At 51.5% G+C, this 23,772-nt stretch overlaps 1 protein-coding gene across 1 annotated transcript; it reads left to right on the top strand.

The window, feature by feature from the left end:
- On the top strand, positions 1 to 22,370 carry ONECUT1 (one cut homeobox 1). Its single transcript, XM_074549371.1, has 2 exons — positions 1 to 1,518; positions 14,567 to 22,370. Exons 1-2 carry the CDS (start codon positions 438 to 440, stop codon positions 14,857 to 14,859), a joined length of 1,374 nt encoding a protein of 457 aa, XP_074405472.1. The 5' UTR covers positions 1 to 437; the 3' UTR covers positions 14,860 to 22,370.
- The last annotated feature ends 1,402 nt before the right edge of the window (positions 22,371 to 23,772 follow it).

Below are 23,772 nucleotides of genomic sequence, written 5' to 3'. Positions count from 1 at the left end.
ATGCGCGGTGCGGGCGGCGGCGGCGCTGCAGCAGGGAGCGGAGCCGGAGCGCGGGGCAGAGACAGAGACAGAGCCATGGCTGGGGATGGCGAGGGACGCGGCCACACACCCGCCGCGGCCGCGGCTGCGGGGCCCGGCCTGAGGGAGCGGCGGCCCTAGGACCGGCCCGGCGGCGCCAGCCAGCAGCGGGAAAAAACAAATAAATACATTGCCACGAAATAAAAATTAAAAGAAAAAAAAAAAAAAAAAGAACCAACCGAAACCGGGAAAAAGCCAGCAGCCCCGGCAGCAACAGCAGCAGCAGCACCGCCACCACCAGCCCGCAGCGCTCGCCCGCCGCCGCCGGCCCGCGGGAGCAACCGGCCGCCGCCAAGAGCTCCGGGACGCCCCGCCGCCCACCAGATAGATGTGCGGTCCCGCCGCCCGCACGGCCGACGATGAACGCGCAGCTGGCGATGGAGAACATCGGCGATCTGCACGGGGTGAGCCATGAGCCGGTGCCCGCCGCCGCCGACCTGATGAGCGGCAGCCCCCACCACCGGAGCGCGGTGGCCCACCGCGGCAGCCACCTGCCGGCCCACCCGCGCTCCATGGGCATGGCGTCCATCCTCGACGGTGGCGACTACCACCACCACCACCGGCCGCCCGAGCACGCCCTGACCGGCCCCCTGCACCCCACCATGACCATGGCCTGCGAGACACCCCCCGGCATGAGCATGAGCAGCACCTACACCACGTTAACCCCTCTGCAGCCTCTACCTCCCATCTCGACGGTCTCGGACAAGTTCCCTCACCACCACCACCACCATCACCACCATCACCATCCCCACCAGCGGATACCGGGCAACGTGAGCGGCAGCTTCACGCTCATGCGGGACGAGAGGGGTCTGGCGTCTATGAACAATCTCTACACCCCCTACCACAAGGATGTTACCGGCATGGGGCAGAGCCTCTCTCCGTTGTCTGGATCGGGCCTGGGGAGCATCCACAACTCCCAGCAAGGGCTGCCCCACTACGCTCATCCCAGTGCCACCATGCCCGCCGAGAAAATGCTCACCCCAAACGGATTTGAAGCCCACCACCCTGCCATGTTAGCCAGGCATGGCGACCAACACCTCACCCCCACCTCCGCTGGCATGGTGCCTATCAACGGGATCCCACACCACCCCCATGCCCACCTGAATGCCCAGAGCCACGGGCAGATCCTGGGCTCTGCCAGGGAGCAAAACCCTTCTGTAACTGGTTCGCAGGTCAACAGTGGAAGTAATTCAGGGCAAATGGAAGAAATCAATACCAAAGAAGTAGCTCAGAGGATCACCACCGAGCTCAAGCGGTACAGCATCCCCCAGGCTATCTTCGCCCAGAGGGTGCTGTGCCGCTCTCAAGGGACGCTCTCAGACCTGCTGAGGAACCCCAAGCCCTGGAGCAAGCTCAAATCCGGCCGGGAGACCTTCCGCAGAATGTGGAAGTGGCTCCAGGAGCCGGAGTTTCAGCGGATGTCTGCTCTGCGGCTTGCAGGTGAGCCCGCTGCGGGGTGTTCGGGGCACGGAAGCGGCAGAGCGGGGCCTCGGGCCTGGGCAGGCCGCCCCGGTCCCTGCCCGTCCCTGAAGAGCAGAACCGATCCCCGCTCCGCCACTCCATTTCTCTCCCTTGCCCTCTCCCTCTCCCTGCTCGGTGCACCGGCACCGTCCGGTTCCTCAGACAAAGCCGAGCCGAGCCGGGGCTCGGGGCTCGGGGTTCGGGCAGCGCAGTGCGGCACCCCGGCTCTCCCCCTTCCCCGGGCCAGGCTCGCCTGCCGCGGGCAGGAGATCGCCCAGCGCGCCCGGTAACGGGACGCCGCCGAAAGCCGCTCGGGCCGGCGGCAGCGCTGCCCGGAGCGCGGAGGCGAGGCGGAAATGCTGGAATTGGCGGTTGAACCGGGCCCATGGACGGGGTACGGGGGAGCCCTGGTAATGACCGCCGAGAGGAGTCGGTGCCCCTGCTTTGTGTGGGGGCGGTGGGCTCAGGTCGCGGCGGGGCTCGGGGCCCGCGTCCCCCTGGGTCTGGGTGAGCTGGGACACGCGTTTGGTTCGAATGAGCCGAGCCGGGCGGGTGAGCGGTGCCTGAGAAATGCTGGTGGCTAAATTCGTTTGATTTCATTTTTTAAATTTTTTTTTAACTGGTTGTAGTTATCATTAGGCCGCGCACTGTGGGTTTTGCGTGGATGTCTCTCCGTGACACGAACCGGCCGTGTCGCGGTTCCGCTGCCCCGCTGCCGGTGCTTGCTGCCGGTGCTTGGTGCCCGGGGTGCTCCCGAGCGGGTCCCGTATTGTCCTCTCAGAGATGGCCGTCCCGGTCCGGACCTGTGCCCTGCCGCCTCCCCAAACCCTCCCGTCTGCGCTCCGGGTGCAGAGCCCGGCTTTAATATACCGTGAGTGAGGGTTTGTTAATTAAGTGATAGGTCTCCATTAATTTGTCCCTTGAGAACGCAAGACAGTCAATCCGAGTTGGAGCCAGGGTCACTGATCCGTTTCACAGACAAAAATAAGGGAAGGGCCAAATCTTTCTCCTTTCAAAAGCACAACGGGTCTTGCGCTTTCGACTACCGAGACGGTGAGAACTTGCGAGCGTTCCCCGGGTGTGCAGGGACGCGGCTGGGCCACCCCCGTGCTCTGTGTCTGTTTTCAGTCAACCACCTTGTTCCAGAAACCTAAAGCAGGGCTAGGAAGGGTCTGGGGCAGGGCCTCCCTCCCCGCTGTAGCTGGCCCGTAGGTGCCCGCCGGTGGAGGACGTTGCTCTCTTTGGCTTCCACTCCTGCCGAGTCGGTTTCAAAGGTCTGAGCTCTCAGAAATTGCCCTTTCCGCCTTCCCTCCCTCAGCAGCCACCCCACTAGCGAAAAAAACTCGTCTTGCTGGTGCTACCCACGAGAGGAGGATGGAGTTTGTGTTTCCAATCTCCCCGTAACGATTGCTAAGGCGAACTTTCTTCGATTTGGAGCGTGTTTTTACGACAATTTGGTCGACCTGAATCTCCGCTCATTTGCATAGATCGATACTGGAAACAACCCCTCGATTCGGAGCCTGCTGGCATCCCTTCCCTGGCGCTGCCGGCCAGGGAGCTCTGCCAGCCCCGGCTGCTGCAGGCCGGGAGGGACGGAGGGAAGGAGGGAGGCGGCCGTGCTCTGCCCAGCTGCCGGGTCCGGAGGGTCCCATTGTTCGCTGCTGCCCCCAGACCGCCCCTTCTTTCCAGCCACCTCAGCGCTGCCCTCTCATAAACGGATCCCGGTAATCCCGTTAGAGAGACAAAGCCTCATTATTCCTCCTTCCCTTTCCGATGAAACCCCAAAGCTGGCACCTTACAGAAACGGCTTCCCCGGGGCCGCGAGGGGCTGGCAGCACGGGGGGGTCGGGATGTACAGCATCCCGAGCAGAGCTCTCCCCGCGTCCCGGGGGCTCCGGGCCGGGCCCGCGGAGCTCTCCCCGCGTACCGGGGGCTCCGGGCCGGGCCCGCGGAACTCTCCCCGCGTACCGGGGACTCCGGGCCTCGCCGGGCGCTGCCCACCCGGTGCCGGCAGCACGTGGGCATTTGCATAGAGCTGCGTCCCTGTCCGTGGGGCGGTGCCGGGGCCCCCGCCCCGCCCCGCGCAGCCTGCGCGCCCCTCCGCGCCGCGCTGCCGGCTGTAAATGCATAAAGTATCGATTTTATTTTGTGCAGGTTTTAAATGTGTGATGATCTTACTAAGTGGTAAAAATCTGCCCCGATTGATATTGATGTATGAACATCAATTCAAAATAACATAAATTACTGCGGCCGACGCAAATTAAATTTCACGTCCAAATTATAACTCACTCCCGGGCGTTTAGAGAATTATCAGGTAGATAAATACCCAGAGCCGCCTTCATTTCTTCCCTTTCTGATTTCCTGCAGACAACCGGGAGGCAGTGAGGGGGATGCAGCCTGCTTATTTTAGGCCTCGCAGTCTCGCCTTGCACTTTATCTTGAGTATTTGCCCCTTCCAGCCGTCCCTGGGGGATTCCTACCTCCCAGATTACAGAAGCTCCGACAAATAGAAGAAAAATTGGTAGTTACATGGAAGCAGGATTGAGGTCTTGACACTTCCTGGGCTGTCTCTTGAAATGTAAGCAGAACTGCTAATTGCAAAGCTGACCTCTTCCAGCCTCCATCTTATTCATCCCATCTCCCTTCTCCTCTCTGTTCTTTTTTCCTTTGTCTGTCCCACTCTCTCTCTCCTCTCTATCACTGAATATTTATCTATTTGACTGTCTCTCTGTTAGTCTTCCCTCCCTCTCCCTCGCCTTCATTGACATTTGCAAGGGCTGTGAAGGGACGCCGAAAAAATAAATACAATTAAAAGAAAAAGTACATCCCTCCTGCAGCCCGCTGGGATTTGAGGCTGAATTCATTTCAGTTTGCTGGATTTTTTCCCCGTGTGTGTGAGAAAGAGGAAACAGGAGAGGATAAAGGAAGAAAAAAACCCGACTTTGTCTTGTTCAGGAAAAAAATAATCTACTTCGAGCCATTCATTGTTGGAGCTGCGACTGTCCGCCGGCCTCGCTCGGGAGGAAGGGTAGCGCCCGGGGAAAACGCGGCAGAGACACATTTTGTGAAGGCGCCAGAGGGGTGTAAGGGAGCCCGAAGTTCTTTAGAATCCACTGCCGGAGGGGGTCCTTCGCCATGTGCGCCCTCTGAGCGGGCTCGTCCCGAAGGTTCCCCGTGGGCCTCCCCGAGCGGGGCAGCAGCGGGAGGCACCGAGGGGACCCCGCGCTCGCCCGCGGCTCTCAGGAGGGGACAGCCCGTCCCTCCAAAGCTGCTCCATGTTTGCCCGCGACCTCACTGCTATTTTTCATAGCTGCACCTCTTTTCCTCCCCTCCTCTTCTCCTTTCTCCCTCCCGATGTGAATCCCGGCTAAGCTAAAGCCTTGGGAAGCCGGCGAGAAATTCTCGCCAAATTAACTGTAAAGAAATCGATGGAGTAATCAGAGCGTTTTCCACATTAAATATGAAATCTAATGACGCCGTTTGCACCTCTCGCCCGCCGCCGCCCCCGAGCGCACCGGGAAGGTCTGGGCCGCCCCGGCCCCGGTGGCCTCATTAGGGGCTGTTTAATATTTACCCTGCGGGCACTTTGCATAAAGGCTTTTGCATCAGGGAGGCGGGGGGCATCGACCGGGGCCTTCACCGGCGACACTCCGGGCCCGGGGGAGAGGCCCTGCCCCTCCCGATCCCGCGGGCCGCCCGGACGGGGACAGCTCGGGCCTGGCTCGGCGCACCTCGGGCCGTGACAGCGCCCGCGCTGCTGCTGCCGGTGCCGTGCCTGGGCCGGAGGGATCGGAGGGTGGGAGAGCGCCCGGAGCAGTCGTGCCCGGTGCGCAGCCGGGGCAGTGCTGGGGCGCGCTTGTTTGCCGGCCGTGTCCTTCGGCGGGATTGATTTACAGCCGCGTTTGCCCTTCGTTAATGTTTGCCCAGCGGGAGGAGGAGCGGGGCCGGGCGAGCCGCGTTCCTCCGCACCGGGCCGGGCCCGTCCTGGCACAGCCCCCGCCCCTCGGCGCTGCTCGGCCCCGCCGTGTGTTCGTGCGTGCGTTCGCCGCTGTTTGTTTGTTTTAATTAGCGCCGCGTGGCGGGGCGGCACCCGGGGCCGTGCCCGCTCCCACCCTCGCTGCCGTTTGAATCCAGCAGCCTCAAAACAGGGCGGGGGCCGCCCGTGGGCGCCGCCGGGGCCGCCCCGGGTCACACAGCCGGGCTGCGGGCGCGGTGCCCGCCCCGACCCGTTGGGGCCATCGTGCCGTCCGCAGCCCTCGCCGGTCTCCCCTCGGTTCCCGGGGGTTCTGCGCCATCTACTGACCGCCGGCGGGCGGGAGCGGCCCCGCCGGACCGGGTACCCGCCCGCACCGGGCACCGGGCAGCGGCGGCGGCTCCGGGGAGCGCTGCGAGCCGAGGGCCCCGCGCCGCCACCGGGCTGTCTCCGCGCAGGACGAGTGAGGCCCTGCTGGAGTTCAGCACCACGAACAGCGGCCGCCGGCACAGCCCGGCCCCAGCTCCGCCTCCCGCCCCTCTCCCGGGCGAGCCCCGCAGCCGCCGGGGCCGGGCCAGCCCCTCCCGGCTCATGGACGAGGCCGCCCGGGCGCAGGTGCTTGCTGAGCCTCCCCACGGCTGCCGGCCCGATGGGGAGCGGCATCGCATCGATTGTCCGTAGCTGCAGCCGGCAATTAGCGCCGCGGTGCTGCGGCCAGCGCCGGGCCGAGCGCACGGGCTGCCCGCGGCGGGGGCGGCTCGGCTCCCGGCAGCACAGAGCCCGGGGCCCCTGCTTTGGGCATGAGTGCCTGCCAACTGCGTGGCCAGAGGGGAGCGAGCTTCCCCCATCACGGTAACTCAGCCGGAGGGGTCGGGGTGCCCCAGGAGGAGAGGAGAGGTGAGTGGCACCGGGATTGTGCCCGCTGCAGGTGACACCGGTAGGGAGCCCGCGCTCTTGCCGGTGCTCAGCTGCGTTCTGTGCGATCTGCCTTGTACACAGCCAAGAAGGAACGTGATAATCAGATTGAGACAAAATCATCTGGAAATACATAGGCCAGGTATGCTTCGGTGCTTGGCTTTGCCTGCACCGGCATTAACCCACCGCTCCGGCTCTGCCTCGGGCAGCCCTCATCTGTGCCTGTAGCCGGAGGGTCTGCATGAACTCCACACGAGGGACGAGAACTCCGGGAGTTCTAAGGTGACTGGAGCGTATGAGCTGTTGCTGAGGTGCTGGTGATTTTCACCTGGAGACTGCAGGCATCGAGGGGAGCTTTTCCTGAGGACCGACCGGGACCCAGCACGGCCGCGTGTCGGGCGCTTCCATGATCAAATCGATAAATGTACATTCGCGTTTCAGACATAAATCTTCCTGGATTAATCATACCCGGACAGAGAAGTGACCGATGCTGACAGACTCTCTTTGGAAACGCAGCTGACTTGAGCCGTTTTGGTTAAGAAGAAGTCAGTTTTATGATGCTGAAAGATTAATTTGTAGGAACTATTTATTAACGGAACAGTAGTTTTCCTTTCCCCCCTCCCCTCACTTTAGGGCGATAGGAAGCCTCAGTGGTGACATTTTCCGTGCAGCCCGAACGGAATTAAAGCTCGATGGACGGCTGCTGTTCCGCGGGGCTGCGGGCAGCACCTCGGGGCGCAGAGCGCGGTTGGTGGTGCTGGAAATGCTGCTGCTTCCCATAAAGTAGTGAATCGGATGGCACAGGGGGCTCTTCCTAAACGCTTGGGTGCAGAAAGCCACTGAAGTGAGCCCGAGCTCAGGTTTTGGATGTTTTTAGGGTGCAGAATTCTGCGCTCGTTGTCACACGCATTAGAAACCCGTCGGTAAGAACTGAGCCACAGGCGGGAGAGTTGCCCGCAGCCCCATTTCCCCCGTTTCCCCCCGCACAGGCAGGTTCCCAAACGGCTTCCTTAATGTCCTCCCCAGTCGGAGGAACTTCTTTATGCCATCACTGACTCATTTCTCTTTTATTTGAAACATATCTCGTTATTTTGAAAAAAATGGAATTGACGGAGAACTAAAAAATTGGAGCCGGGGAAGCGACAGCCTGTAGGAGCGGAACCAGAGAAACGACCTGAGTTTTTCAGTGAATCTGGCCATACTCAATGTTGCAGTGAAGCTTTTGCGTGGTTTCCAGCGCTCAGAAACTCAATTTTCGGCTGCTGTAGCAAAGTCTCTGCCTGGGGCTGCGGGAGGGGGCGGAATGTGCCGGAGTCAGCACCCGAACGCCGCGGAGGCTCACAGGGGGATTCGCTCGCACACTCGGGGCCGGGGCCAGTGGGACGGGCGCGGGGTCTGTCCCGCGGGGCGGGGCGGGCCGGGGGCGGGACACGCGGAGGGTGTGGAGGGCACGGCCAGGTGCGCAGCGGGCGGTGCTGCCCGGCCGGGGGGGCCGGCCCGGATAGGCGGGGCGCGGCGCATAAGCGGGGCAGAGCAGAGCGTGAGCGGGCGGCGTTTTCCGGCTTGCGCTATGCGGAGTGCAGCGGAAAGGAACGGAGCGGCTGGCTCTCCCCAGCGGGATGCTGTGCCTTGGTGAGGGTGAGGAGCCCAGGGCGCGGCGCGGAGCCCACGGCGTGCTGTGATGCCTTAGGGAGGGAACCTGCGGTGCGGTGTGGCCCCCACGGTGCAGTGGGATGAGGTGCTGAGCCCCGCGGTGCGGTGGGATGTGATGCCATGCCGCGGGATGTGGTACGGTCCCCGATGTGGCGTGCGGTGCCGTGGGATGTGGTGAGGTGCGGTGCCATGGGATGCGGTGGGATGCGGTACTGTGCGGTGCGGTGCCATGGGATGCGGCGCGGAGGCCCGCGGTGCAATGGGACGCGATGCGGTGCGGTGGGGTGCGGTATCGTGCTGTGCAGTAGGATGCGGAGCCGAGCCCCGCAGCCTGGTGGGATGCGGTACGGTACCGTGCGGAGCGGTACCGCGGGATGCGCACCCGGGCCCCCCCGCTCGCTCCCGCTCCGCTCCCGTGGCGCGGAGCGGGCGCCCCCCCGCGGCCGGGACCCGCCGGTGCCGCTGCGGCGCGGGGCGGGGGCCGGGCCCGGCTGACGCGGTTAAAATATTGATGTAGTCGCAAAAATCGTTCATTAAGGCAATTTAATCTTTGCTATTAAATGTCCTTTCAATTCATTTGAGGTAATTAAGATGCAGTTTAAGTGATTAAATTCTAATTACTTATGCTACGCTAAGAAATATTTGTCACACTAATATGGTTAACTAAAGAGCCAGCTAAAGAATTTTAACGTTTGCTTTAAATGATATCACAGGGAAATCAGGTGCTTTCCCCTGATTGATCCACTTAGCAACACATTGTGTAACGATGATGTCAGTTTGCTGAAGTGGTTACAGATCCATCAACACCGAGTTTGTGTAAACCCCTGAATCCCAACTGCTGAGTCAGCACTCCTCAGCCAGATTCACTTCATTATTCCAGGGGCAGCAAATTAAGGTCACTCATTTTAATACAGTGCCCAGGAGTGAGATGTTTACTGTTCTGGCTCAGCTGGGATCTGTATGTTGGTGGGGTGATGTCATCCTGTGAGCTTCCCATACACACAAAGGTATTTTCATCTCTTTTGATGTTATGAAACAACAAAAGAGTATTCCTTGGATTTGATGACAGAGAAAAGAGACACAGATCAAAAGATCTCTGGGCATATGGAGACACCTATACCCTGAATAAGCATAAATGCAAATCACTAGAGAAACAAGTGCCAAATGCTGAATAATGTCAGGATTAAAAAGAGAGAATTCAGTGTGGGCTCACGTTTCAGAGTAGACCATGCTCTTTTCAGTTGATAGGAGAAAGCTTTGGGGAGCAACCTGTGTCACCCAGGTGGGCTTTCATCTCTGAAAGCTGTGCAGGGCCTTACGCCACAGTGGGCTGGAGCTGAGGGAATGCTCTCCCAAGCCTCAGTGCTGTCTGTGACCTGCTATGAGCTGCCTCCATGAGTGGAGGCTCTCTCACAGAATGCCTTTCCAGAGGGATTCCATTTCCCAAGCACCTTTGAGGAACCTGGGGCAGTGCAGGGAACTACTAAATAGTGATGTATCATAGTGAATGTCACCCAGCAGTTGTGGTTATTATTCAGGTGAAACAGATTTGCTTGGGTTTAGTTCATGTGGGGACATCTAACCTTCAGGTAGCCTGTGTCTCCTATGCCCTTTTATTTTGTTTTCATATGCCCCCAAATATGAAGTTTTTGATAATTGGGAAAGGTATGTTGTTTGTGTGTCTCTCTGCAAGCCCCAGAGGTGTTATTCACATGATAAGGATGTAACTTATCACACTTTATTGTGAGTTATTGGCACCATGAATTTACCATAAGCTTTTGGCTACTGGTTTCCACTGAGCTGTTGTAGCCAGTGTGATTAGAACCATCTGTGATGGCCAAAGTCCTCCAGCAGTTTCAGCCTCCTGAGGAAGCAGAAACACAGCTGCTTTCTCCACCAGAAGGCAGAGCCTCCTACAGAAGAATATCCTTCAGGATATTCTCCAGTCAATACCAGTGAAGCTTTCACTCTCCACACACGTTATTGGATACTGTGTGATGTTTCAAAACTAGAAGCAGGTGATTTGGAAAGGGGTTCCAAGGTGGATGCAGTTCAGACTATAGCTGAGCTTTTTAGACTTGACACAACAGATATTAGAAAATACATGTAAAGAGAGACTTCTAAAAGGGCTTTTTATGTCTTAAAGACAGTCCTGTACACACAAGGTTGGGATAACTAAAGGACTTTTGCAGGAGGAGGGGTAAAAGACATCATCTCATACAAGGCACTTGGTGGCTATCAAGTAATGGTGGCTTTGGCCTGGCTGTGCCTGTGTGGGCACAGCTCTCTGAGACCCCAAATCCACCATCTGCCTCGGTATCTACACCCTTCCATCCCCTGTCAGAGCTTGTTCTGTGCTGGCACCACAGTGGCCACCAGCTGAGCAATGCCTCTCCCAGGGAGAGTTCCCCTCTGACACCAAAAGCAGCCACAGGGATGGGGCAGGGCTTGCCCAAGTAAAATTCTCCGTTGTTGTTCCCTCTGCTGCAGTGACAGTCTTCCAGAAAGCAGCCAGCAGAACTTGTGGTGATATTTTTTTTGTTCACAAACCAAACCAGAACCCATGGGAAATTAGGTTTATTGAGAGCATCACCAGTTTTATTCTTTGCTTCTGTTTTTTAGAAAGGAAAACTGGAGTTTGCCAGAAACAGCAAGGCACATGTGTGCACACCACATGCTCCTGGAAATTGATGTATAGTAATCAGGGTTTTTTTCCTTCAATTTTAAAAAGAAATCCATCCTCTAGGCTTGAAACATTAGATCAAGCACCAAGGTTAACACCTGTGCTTACTATAATCTTGACTTTTACACTGACTGAATAATGCTGTTTATATCACAGATAGGCAAAACATCCTCTTCACTGTCTCGACCCAAAGATGCAATTAGTGCATTTTTGTAGGGGAAAGGGTCCTGTTTCCACCCCTGGCAGGGCAGAGCTGCAGCTGGGGGCTGCAGAGCAGGGCCAGCAGGCCGTGGGGCTGCAGAGGTGGAGCCCATTTCTGCTCCATGCCCAGGCACCTGGGCCTCCCTGGCATGCACAGACCTCACAGGGCCTGGCAAGTTTGCTTGAGCAAATCCCTCGGGTGCCTTAGAAGGAACAAAGGGAGGCAAAAATAGATTGATGGGTTGTGTCAGGAGAATTGCAAGTGTCAAAAATATCTGTTGCTCAGGGCAGAGGAAGATGGAAGTGACTGGGAGAGGCCAGAGTTCAGGACTGGATTTATAAGGCTCCTTCTGGCACTGATAATATTACATTGTCATATCTGCACGTGTGCTGCCAGAGTCAGGGTGACTCTTCCTTTATCCTCTGCTTTTCTTTTTTCTTAACAAGATTTTCTTGAAGGCTTTTTCAAAAGGCATGACATGGAGCATCGCTCAGCTGGGGCACCCTGGAGACAAAGAACAGGGCTCCTGCAGCAGGCAGTGAGGGCAGGGAGCCTGCAGGTGTGGCCTGGGGAGGTGCACACCTCCAGGGAGCACAGCACCCTGCAAAGCACCTGAATCCAGATTCTGTGCTCTGGGAGAGGGTCCTCTCACAGCGCTCAAGGGCAGGGGCACGAGAAGGACATCAGTGCAAATTACTGTTATTATCTTCTGCTGTGTAAGATAAAAGAGAGATGGAGTGTGCGATAAATTGCTGTGAGGACAGGCTCTGGTGTTTTTCCAAAAAAACCATTTCAGCTGACATCTCCAACCTCAGTGGACATTAGGGGAGGCCCTGGCACTAGGGTGTGCTGCTCTGCCTGGGCATGGCCTGGCTCAGAGAGCCTGGCAGCCCCACCTTGCCAGGCCCATCTCTGTGCCTGCTCTGCATCCACTCTCTTGTTGGAGCAGATTTTATCCCATGGTGTGCATTTGTTCTCTGGCAAGCTGGAAGCTACAATTTATTATTAAAATTGATTGGCTCCAGTGCAGGGAAAACGATCGCAAGGAAACCCTATTACAGTTTTTCATTATCACTATTATTTATTTTTAAGTGCTATTAATATTCCTGAGCCTGGACAAGGCAGAAGATGAGAGGTGCTATCCACTCCTGCTGCTCACAACCTGAGCCTGCCAGTGCAAGGGCTCCTGGAACAATTGAGTGTGTTGGGAAATTTTTGCCCTCAATCTGCCTCTGGCAAATGCTAATGGAAGTAAAGCTGAAAATATTTGCAAAAAAAGTAAAATAGGCTTATTTGCCTATCATAGACTGGATAGGTTTTATTTTTTTTTTTCTCCTTAGTAATGAGCTATTTTCTGTGATGTAGTAATGACCTATGCTCTGTGATGTCACTAGCATTAATTAAAGGGATTTTGATATGGCTGAAACTGAGGAACAAGGTATGTTGTAGCTCTTGGGACCCTGTCCATGGAAATAATTGTTCAGGAATGCTACATTTCAGGAAATGAGCACAAGTTCAGGAAGACAATGCGTTATGCAAGCCAGTTTCCCAATAGATGGTTGTTTTTTTGTTATTCCCTGCTATTTCAGAGAGCTCATGTAGCAGCTTGTGATCGAAGCCCCAGAGGCTCCCATCACTAATTGAGCTGGCTCTGCACCTACTGCTGTGGCTGTCATTTGTGATGTGGTGATTCACACTGAAGCATTGCACAGCGCTGACTCGGATCACGCTAGCTGTGCCATTAGGATTTTGTGACAAATTATGATCTGGATGGAGTATCTAGGCAGAAGATGGAATTTGTGTAGCCTTTGAGAAAGGAAGGTGTAAAGCAGCATGAGCAGAAATGAAGCACAGTAAATGTTGTCTCCACTTGGTTTGTCTTCTTTTCTGCCTGAGCCTGTTAGCAGGGGCAGCCAGAGCTGGAGGCTGAGGCTGTTGTAAAGCTGAGCTCCTGCAGCTGCTTTCCCAGGAATTTCTGATTATGGTCAGACATGTATAAAAGACTGAGATGCTGTTGGTATCCTCATTCTGAATATGTGGCAGTAAATAATAGACTATTCTTGAAAAAGCACTTTTAACCCTTGGTTTGCTCATGTCAGCCTCCAGTGGGGATGCAGATTATTTCAGCAGGAACCAATCCCCACAGTGAATTCAGCAGTTTGGCTTCAGCAGGGGCTTTTGAGCATCCGGAAACCTGGTTTTTAGCCCAGAAGCTCCACGGTGGTTTAGAGGTCAGGATGTAACTTCAAAGTGTTCTTCAAAGGCTTTCAGATAAAAATACCTGTAGGAGACGTGAGCTTGGCAGCCCAGTCTATTTGATTGATGTGTGATTTCTCAGGAGAGAGTATGTGTCTGGAATATATATTGCCAGGGACCTTTTCAAAAGCCTCTCCTCAGAGGGGACTGAGCCACAGTGCCTTGGTCCCAGACTGGGCCAGCACAAGGAGCCCTCACAGCTCTGGGCTCCTGCTCTGTGCAGTTCCCATTTCTCCTGCTCTGTGCAGTTCCCATTTCTCCTGCTCTGTGCAGTTCCCATTTCTCAGGTACACAGGGGGGATGACTATTTTTATACCTCCCATGAGCAATGAATCCCTCATGCCAGGGCCCGCTCTTGATAGTAATACAAGCTGTAGAAAGGACCTTTGCAAAGTAATTTGTTGTTTGCATTCCAATAATCATGCTGTAAGTAGAGATCCTGCACAAAATTCTTCATGTTGTCAGTACTGATCTCCACAGGAGCCAGGACTAGACGGACCCAGAGAAAGAACATCCATATTGCCTTCAGAAACATATCTCTCAATCAGAATTAAAGGACATGGTCAGAGAATGAAGGGAAACAGACAGCTTCAGAGCATTTTGAAAGTGAAAAAGAGGAATCTGGCCTCCCAAGGAAGCTTTTATCCTGGCAAAATGCTAAGATGGGCTGGCACACGGTTAGAGGCTGACAGAGGGATCTGGGAGTTTCTCTCACATCCCATCAGATCCTGCATGGAATGTGCTCTGGGAGGCAGATTACAAATTGCAAGCACCCTTTATTAATGTAGAGCAAAATAACACTCTCAACGGGAAAGAAGGGATGATTAGATGAAATAAGGAGCAATTCTAAAATGAAGATTTTCTATACCATTGTTTTTCATGACAAAACATGTTTATTTTGTTCAGAATTCATTTGGCCTGTAAGACTGTAGTAGCATCCTGCTTTCTCATAGTTCATTAATTCTCAGTCAACAAAAAGCTACAGAAATGGATTGAAAGCAGCTAAAAATGGTGGAAAGTATGACCAAGATTAACTTTAGAGTTCCCTGAAATTCCACTCTACCTCCTGGAGATATAAAATAGTTGAATTCTCAGCACTAATGGGTAGTATCAAAATGTAAGTTCTCAGTAAAAGCATTTGCTGAGTTTTGACAACAACAAAGATATTTTCTAACTTTTATTCCTTATACTAGTAATAGTTTATGATGAGTTAGAGATGTAAATGTCCCACATCCTGTCCAAATTCAGAACCTGACACGAACATTCTTTTTTCCCTGATTTGCCCTGCACTGTGCTCCCCGACTCCTCTGGCAGCCCTCTCTAACTGTGCTCCCCTCTCTTGCAGCGTGCAAGAGGAAAGAACAGGAGCACGGCAAGGACAGAGGGAACACGCCTAAGAAGCCTCGGCTGGTCTTCACCGACGTCCAGCGTCGAACTCTACATGCAATATTCAAGGAAAACAAGCGTCCGTCCAAAGAGTTACAAATCACCATTTCCCAGCAGCTCGGGTTGGAGCTGAGCACCGTCAGCAACTTTTTCATGAATGCACGGAGGAGGAGTCTGGATAAGTGGCAAGACGAGGGCAGCTCCAATTCAGGCAACTCATCTTCTTCATCAAGCACTTGTACCAAAGCATGAAGGAATAACCACGAACTGAAACCTCGGTGGAAAAGCTTTAAAAAATGAATAAATAAATAAAATAAAGACAGACCAAGACCTCAAAATAGCAGGTTTATACTTAAAACTATTTGAAAAAAATATTTATAAGTCCAAAGAAACCAAAGACTTATTTCACCTGCATTATGACTTTGTTCTAAGACACACACTTTAGTAGGATGACGACTTGCAAAAAAAACAGAGAGGAAGAAGGAAGCGAAATGGAGGGAACGGAACGGAAAGCAAAGAGAAGAGGAACAGACCACTGGTCTCACACCTTTGCCCATCATCATCCTCACCGTACTTGGCTGTGTAGTGGTTTGGAGCATAGTGATTTCCTGTCATTGAGCAGACATCTCTTTGGATACAGCTCTTCACGGCCACAGCAGTTGCCATGGAGGTGTCAGTGTGTCCGTCCTGCGTGCACCCAGTGGGTAGGGACTTAGGGCTGGTCTCCAGAGAGGGCTGTGCCAGGGCACGGCCCCCAGAGCGTGGAGTCGTCTGAATTCCTTGGAACGGTAGTGTGATTTTTGCTGTTTCACAGTTTGAACTTGTCTGGTGCAATGCCTCGAAACAAGTTCAAACTAGGCAAAGAAATTTTGAATGGTACCTAAACCAGTGCATTCTCTTTGTTTGTTAAGGAATGTTCAGATTTAAAAAAAGGAAAACTATTCCATCCATAAAAAAAAAATCGACTAGCTACCAAAGAACACATTTAATAATTGTATTGCAGGTATTTTATTGCAATGATTTTAATATTCCAAAGCTATTTTTACACAAATACTATGTAGAGTTATAGGTATAAACTAATCTAACTGTATAACACATAAAACTTGTAATCAAGACTGTTATTTGCAATTAGTAAAACCACATTATCGTTTCTTTCTGTGATTGGCAAGAAAGAATGTCACCCGAGGAGAGCACAGGAACCAGAACGGGATGCTGCTTCCATTGAACTCAGTGAGCCCTTTCCTCACTGACTCCAACGGGAGCGCAAGAGGGAGCCGCGTGTGACACCGTGCGTGTGACACCCTGTGTGTGACACTGTCCCCAGGCGTGTCCCGGCTGGAGCCCGGTGCAGCTGCGCTCCAGCGTGGCTCAGCTCTGCCATCTAGCCTGCGAACAGGGGACCTGAGGCACTCGGGATGCAAAACTGAAAGGAACTGAGGGATGTAAAACCGCAGGGCTCAGCGTCTGATCAATACTCATTGACATTAGCGAGCTTTTTTTTACCCATCGACTTTACCAGGCAATAGTAACAGCTTTGCCGGCTCGTGGTCCTTTCCTAGTGGAAGCAGTGGTAGAACATCAGTTTACGTGGGAGGAGCTCCAAGGGGAGCTCCAGGAATGCTTTTGGAAGGAGGAATTGGGATCTCTCTGGAGTCAAGAGCAAAATTCTCGTGACACCAAGATAGAGCCCGATGTTTTGTGGCTTTGTATCTACGTGTGGCAGGCTGAGCTGGTGTCCCGTGCATTCTTTCTTGCTCATCTCTTAGTCAGGATAATGCATGAAATAGTTTGAAGTTTGTAGCAGAAAAGCTTTAAACGCTCTGTTGCTAACAGACCCATAGGAGAGAAATCATCCCGTTCCTACTCTGATAAAATTAAAGAGAAAAGCGTGAAATATCTGCATATTAAATTTTAATGTAAGGGGAAAATAGACTTTAAGAACCATACATGTGCCTGTTAGATTTCTAACTGGTATTTCAAATTACTGTAGTAATTATGCTAGGTATATTAAATTCCAAAATAAGCAAATATGCAGGTATTGGCCCAATGCAAGGACTAGAAATAGATAATCTTACTTCCAACCTTTTTGTTTTTAAGGAGAAAAAAAAAGACAAAGGAAAATTCAAGGTAAACTAGAATCCAAACACTATAAACAGTAGCAGATGCTGGTTTGGGGGATAAAGCCCACTCAAAATACCAGTGACACCCAAGTAGAGCAACTTCTGTAGCACCAGTTGTTTCCCAAGAGGACAGGGTCTAGTCAAGGTTCAGGGTATACAGTTTATTTCCACCCAGTGTTTAGAATACAGGTGAAATATCTCTTTATTAAAATAAAGTTAAATAAACCCAATATTTTTGGCACTGAATATTTCTCCATATTTCAGTATGTTAAACCCACTTTAAGGCTGATAAGGCAATTATCTATGAAAATGGCATCTAATCTGGACGTTTTTGAGTCTCTAGCTTACCTTAAATTTTAGCAAGCTTTCTTTTGAAGTGTTCCATCCCCATGGAGACATAATTGACATGGAAACATTGATAAGCTCACGTAGGAAGTACCTTATGAATGCAGTCTCATTAGTGTAAGGTTAGCAAAGGACAGTGATAACTAAAGGTTTAGTTTTTTTCCAGCAAAACACTGCTTTGTGATGTACCTATAGTTTAGAGAATAAAGCCTTATTTATTTAAAACTTGAGAATTTAAAAATGCAGGGAAATTCAAAGTACATTGCCGCATTTTTAGTATTTCCATTGTATTGTCTTTATAGACTACTTGCTGAAACCAAAGAGAACTTTCATACCAGCATTAAATTTGCACCCAATATGCAATTTCAGGATCTCTGATACACACACATGCAAGCCCCTAGACAAACAGGACTGTGTATATGTACATGCACACACATTTCGATGGGGTGTATGTATGTATACATGTGCACACACATGTTCACACACACTAAAACTGATGCACAAGTTGTAGATTTTAAGTGTTTTGGGTTTTTTACATGTCTGTTTAAGTAGATATAAACCTTTTGGTTTTCTCTAAGCCATTAGGAACAAACCACTCTTCCCATGAGCAATATGCGCCTCATACTCTGAATAGGCAAAGAACACAATTCTCCTCAAATTCCTTCAAAACATGAAGCAAATAACTCTGGAACTGCTCAGTGTAGCTGTAAAGCTGTGTTACCTCTGAGCAGACTGCCCAGCCACACCGACTGAAGCACAGACAGGTTACCTGGTGCTCCCTTGCTCTGCCTGGTGCCATCACCCAACAGAGCATCCTTGAAGGGGAGTTTCCTCTGATGCTGCATTTAACATTTCCCAGGAAACCTGTCTCTGCCTGTTAGTGTCAGTCTTTCAGCTCATTTCATTCTGACAAAATGGAAATTGGTTTCAAATTCGACAAGAGGATCCAAAACTCTGCCAGGAAGGAATAGGAGAGGGAGCAGAACCCAAAACAGTCTGGGAGCATCAGGAGATGGGGCTTCAGTCAAAGGTGACTCCAAGGGCAGGAGGGCATTAGGAACATGCATTCAGCAAACAGGCTGCATCCAAACACGACCGCAGTGACCCACGGGGGGAGGCTGGCCAAGAGGTGAACTGTCCTCATCCATCCCCATTGTACATGGCATCATTTAGATTTCTAGGAAAAAAAAGCAAAACAAACTTAAAAAAAAAGTCCTCCTTCAGCCTGCCCCAGAGCGCTCCTTCAGCCCTGTGTGCTCCGTAGGGCTGCAGCCTCCTCTCTTTACTCAGGTAAAGCAAACCCCCCCAGAGCCAGCCAGGCACGGGGCCTGTGCTCGGGAAGTTGCTCCTGCACCCCAGGCCAGGAGCGAATTCCCGGGCAGGCAGGCAGGGTGGCCTGGCACGAGAGCAGCCCCAGCGCTGCCCTGGGCACTGCCGGGGCTGCTGCTGCCCAGAGGGCTCACTGACACTGCTGAGCTAATACCAAAGAGTCTTAGGACACCTCTCCTCACCTGAGTTGTAAACAGGACATTTTTACCCCAAAAACGTTCCTTCTTTCTACTACTCTTCCTCCTATCCTCCTCCTCTTCCTCCTCCTTTGTACATAGGGATGAAAACTATGCATTTAGCAAACAAAGAGAAAGCACTTACCCTTTTCTATCTCACTGCGTTTGGGTGCATTCAAAGGCCCAGGGGCTAATTTTGAGACTTTACTTAGCCTCCTGGTTTATTATTGTGGTGTGGTTAGCTTTACAATACATTTGGTAACTATTTGCTAAAGACAAAGAAGCAAAAGGTAAGGAATAGCTACTTCCACGTGTTAAAAAAAAAAAAGAAAAAAAAAAAAAAAGTGTGTAAAGATCTACTATTTATAGTGTGAACCAAAGACGCTACCTCACTCGATTTCCATTGGTGATTTTAATCACATTGATGATACCAAAGAATACCAAAGATTTTTCATGCACGGCCTTGGTCTGGAAAGGGAACTCATCCTCCTTCTTGCCCCCATCCCCTGACCCCCTTCCTCACCTTCACTCAGTGTGTAACCTTGTCTTCATTCTTAGTGGTAATGCTAATAACCTTATGAATACTTCTCTTGCTACAACTGCTACTACTGACGATGATAAGGATAATAATAATAATAATAATAATAATAATAAAGCTCTTGGCAAACATGTTGCAAACTTTGTAAACTCATAGGACGAGTGCCTTGCTTGAACCAAAGTGTTAAACCGCTGTTGACCTCTTTATCTCTCACCTTATACTCTTTGAATACCTCAGCCTGTTAGAAAGGCCACTAATGAAAAAAAGGAATAATTCTTCACCGTGGTGCTTTTTGCCGTGCAACCATGCAATGAAACTTTCTTTGATACCAAAGGAAAATGTTTTTTTCCACTTTTTTGCTGACAAACCAAAGGTTCCCTCTCCTTTCCCCCAAAGCAGCTTGAGTCCCTGAGCCCAGACAGGCCGTGCATCGCTTTTACCAATTCCTCCAAATACCTCATAGTAATAAATCTTTAGGGTTATGTTGTATAGAGAGTCTATGTGATAAGGCAGAACTTACTAGTTTGATAATTGTTAAGGTTACTTAAAAAAAAGCTTTATAATTCTTATTTATTTTGTAGGGGTTGTTTTGTTTGTATATTCCTTTTATATTGTTTGGTTTGGGTTTCTTCTTTTTTTCCTTTTTTTGGCAGAACTTCTCTGTTATACTCAAGGAAGATCTTATTCCTGGGAATGTTTCAAAGTGGGTAAAGATCGCTGTTTGCAATGAATGCAAGAAAGGGAAACATGGCTTCAATTACTTTTGTTTCAGCTAGGATGCTTTGTGTTTGCTAGTCGGTGTTCTTTTCACAGGGTAAAAAAAAAATATTCTCTGCTGTGATAAATGGTTCCTATTTTTTCTCTATAATGTGCTGTGACTTTTAATTTAATTACATTTTGTATACGCTTATTTAATCACTGCTTTAATTTATGACTATGTAGTTTAAAAAAAAATTGTATATAGTAGATTCAAAAATGGCCAAAGCTTTATGTTACAATCTTTTCATTCTTGATGCTGAGATGAACTGAAGGAGAGTGCTTCTCTTGACTGCAGGGTGTATCTTCAGCCTTGTCTTGGCATGCACTTCCACCCGTGTTACAAACACTGCCAGGTTACCCCCCCAGGCCTCCCTTCCCCCAATTGTACATGCCAAAATGAGTGTTTCAAGGTAGTACTTTTGTCACTTAGAAAGCAGAAAGGCATTATTAGCGTGTTTTTTCTTTAATTTATTTGTCTTTTTCTAGAAAGATTGCTTTGTGGGTGAGACCCACACATCCAAAGAATTTAAAAGTCGTTTAATGTTTTAAAAGCACTGGCATTTGTGAGAGATTTTGCTGAGTTTTTATTTTCCTTCGCCATTCGCACGGGTAGCGCAAGCAAGAAGCGGGCGCGGGCCTCGGGAGAAAAGCTGACTTGAATCTGGAAACCTTGGGCCCTGGGAGAAAAGCTGACTTGAATCTGGAAACCTTGCTCATGGAAAGGCCTTTGCGGCGGGCACTGCGACAGCGCGGGCTCGGGGCCACCCTGGGCCACCTGGTCCCCAGGCAGGGCTGCAGGAATGGCACGGGATAGGATGGGATGGCTCTGGGGGGCTCAGGGCCACCCCAGGCGACCTGGTCCCCAGGCAGGGCTGCAGGGATGGAATGAGATGGGATGGGATGGCTTTGAGGGGCTCGGGGCCACCCCAGGCCACCTTGGGTCACCTGGTCCCCAGGCAGGGCTGCAATGGGGTGGGATGGAGTCCCTGGGGCACAGCTGGGTTCCCGGGGAAGCTGCAGCTTCTGCCAGGCTCAGGTGGTGCCCCAGCTGTGAGGGATTGCACAGGGAATGGAGCTGCCCTGGCAGCCCCGCAGCTCCAGGGAGGACAAGGCAGCTCAGAGTTGAAAAGCAAAAAATAAAGGAAGGGTAATGACAATGATACTTCTGCAAAGCTGATGATGGCATCATGGCACAGAGAATAGGATGCCACTCACTTGAGGTTTATTTTGCATAAAGACTAGAGTCTGGTTCAACCAAATATCGTGTACTGACATGGTTTGTGCTGGCTGTGAATATTTCCTGTCCTGTGCAGTAACTGAGCCCCTGTAGCTCGTGTAGCTCGTTTTCCTCTGAGGGGATAGTGAAGGGGTTGAGGGAGGGAAGGATGAGGACAGGGTCTGAGCTTTTGGTGGAAGTTACACTTTCTAGGTACATTTTTATACTTCAAGTATTGAAATGGGGCAATAAAGAGGTTCTGAAATGAAGGATCATTAAATGATCTGTTGGCAGGCATTGGCTCAGTGTCTGCTTTTAATTCAGGAGTTGATGCTGTGCAAAGATTCTGCTTCACGGGGAGGGGAGGCGAAGCATTACAGTCAGCGAACCAGCGTGAGCCATGAGCACTGGCACACCGTGCTCGGGGAGCCGCGGGGTCCCGTCCCGTCCCGTCCCGTCCCGTCCCGTCCCCTGGTTTGGTTTGTCACGGCATGTTTGCATTTCCCGCGCTCCGCCCGCCGTGGTTCTGCAGCGGGAGCGCGGGTACAGCCCTGCCCGTGCCCTGCCCTGCCCGGGGACCCCCGCCCGCCCCGCCCGAGACAATCACCGGCCCCGGCTCCGCAGGGCCAGGAAACCTTCCCAGAGCAAGCGGCAATTCTTCCAGAGCAACGGAACAAAACCAAAACAAAAACAAAAATAAAAAAAAAAAAGAAAAAAAAAGGAAATTAAAAAAAAAAAAAAGAAAAATAACGAATACGAAGCGAAGATTTTGCTAAAGCCCTTTGCTGCCATCTTTAGTTCGCCCATTAGGAAGCAGCAGTAGTTTATGCGTTGCATCTGCATTTCAGACTAAGTGATTATTGTACCTAATTACGGTTGATTGCTGATATTTCCTCACTCTCTCTCTTAGTCAAGCGCTTCTTCTGTATTTTTGTGTGTAGCGATGACAAGTGCAGTGCGCTAGGCATTGCCCTGGGTTGGGTATGAGTATCTCCTGTACTGCGTTAAGATTTCCTTAAGTTACTTTTTTTAAGCTTTGCTACTGTTCTCACTTTATGCCGTGCAATATCATCTGCTGTGTTTGCTAAGCAAAAAAAAAAAAAAAAAAAAAAAAAAAGAAACAAAAAAAAGAGAAAAAGTAAAAAAAAAAGAAAAAAGCAAGTGATGATGTCATCATGCTTTTCAGTGTTACAATGTTTCAGCGTTACAATGTTTCAGCGTTTATGTAGTCACAAAAATGTAGTAAATAAAAGGTTGGATTTTCCAGCACTTTAAATTTAGACATTTCTTGCCTTCTTTTATTTGTCCATGTGCAGCCCCGAGGCACTGGGCTGAGCCAAGGGGAGAAGGTGGGGCCCGGGGAGGGACATCCCGGGGTGGGGGGATGTAACAGGGGAGGGAACATGGAAGGGCACCTAAGGCTTCCCAGCACTGTCTTCTTCCCTCTGTCCACGCAGCTGTGCAGCGTCTGCCCCAGCAGGCACTGCCCATCCCATCCCATCCCATCCCATCCCATCCCATCCCATCCCATCCCATCCCGTCCCGTCCCGTCCCGTCCCGTCCCGTCCCGTCCCATCCCATCCCATCCCATCCCAGTGGGCTCTGGAAGGATGAGTGCCAAGTGTCTGAGAGGAGAGCAAGGCTTATACCAGATGCATTTCTCTAATTGAGGGAAAAAACATTAAGAAAAATAAGTGAAGCAAATAATCTTGGTTTCCTTTATATCATCTAAGGGTATGGATGTCACCAAACTAATTCACAGAGGTGTTTCCTTTTGTGTGATGGAGTCCACCCCAGGCCTGCAGGATCAATATTTAATTGTTTAAAGGGATATTGTATTCCTTTCCTGTCACTGTTGTTAATGCCTTCGCTCTCTGTAATCCCACGGGGTCTTTTCCTGGGGATCTGATCAGAAAGATTACCCATCACTCGGGAGTGGTGGGAGGAGAGTCCCAGCCATAAAAGATTCAGGAATGCATTGAACCATTTTCTCTCTATCTCCTAATGAAGTGATGAAGCGTGTGCCACAAAATTTAACAGGGTTTTGTGGCAAATCAGGTTGCACTGCTGAGAGGAGGATTAAACCTTCATCGTTGTCCCATAAATCACGGCATCAGCTACATTTATTCTGATGGATGGCCTGGGCTCTGCTGACAATATTTTATCTCTGGAATGCCTGCAGCCTGTGCCCTGATGTGCAATTTCTTTTTACTGCTAAGCTGAGAGGCACCGAGCGCATCCCTCCGGAGCCTCCCCCGGGCTCGGTGTCCCAAGAGCAGGTCAGACACCAAGGCATCACCAGGAACCCCTGTCCAGGGCAAGCACAAAGGCACAGGGGACATAGGAGGCCAGAAATGTCCTCCAAGCCAGCAGGAGTGCCTCTGAGATTGTTCATCTGCAGATCATACTGGGAAAACTCAGCTGGCTCGGTCACTGTCTCCCTGGGATGGTGCTGGCCACAGTGCAAGGTGAGGGCTCCAGCTGTGCCAACCTCAGCTGGCAGACCAGGGGACACAGAAAATGCTTTTTCTAAAAAAAACCAAAATAAATCCAGAGATGCCACAGAGAAGCACATCAGGCAGATGTGGGGACTGTTTGCCAGGTTCTCATCCCATGAGCCAGGGACAACAATGGGCAGCATGTGGGCAGAGCCTGTCACAGCCACAGCAGGTCCCCTTGCTG

Source organism: Zonotrichia albicollis, chromosome 11 (genome assembly GCF_047830755.1).
Source record: "Zonotrichia albicollis isolate bZonAlb1 chromosome 11, bZonAlb1.hap1, whole genome shotgun sequence".
Taxonomy (NCBI): domain Eukaryota; kingdom Metazoa; phylum Chordata; class Aves; order Passeriformes; family Passerellidae; genus Zonotrichia; species Zonotrichia albicollis.
The sequence above is the reverse complement of the archived record's forward strand: the minus strand, read 5'-3'. Positions and strand labels throughout refer to the sequence as shown.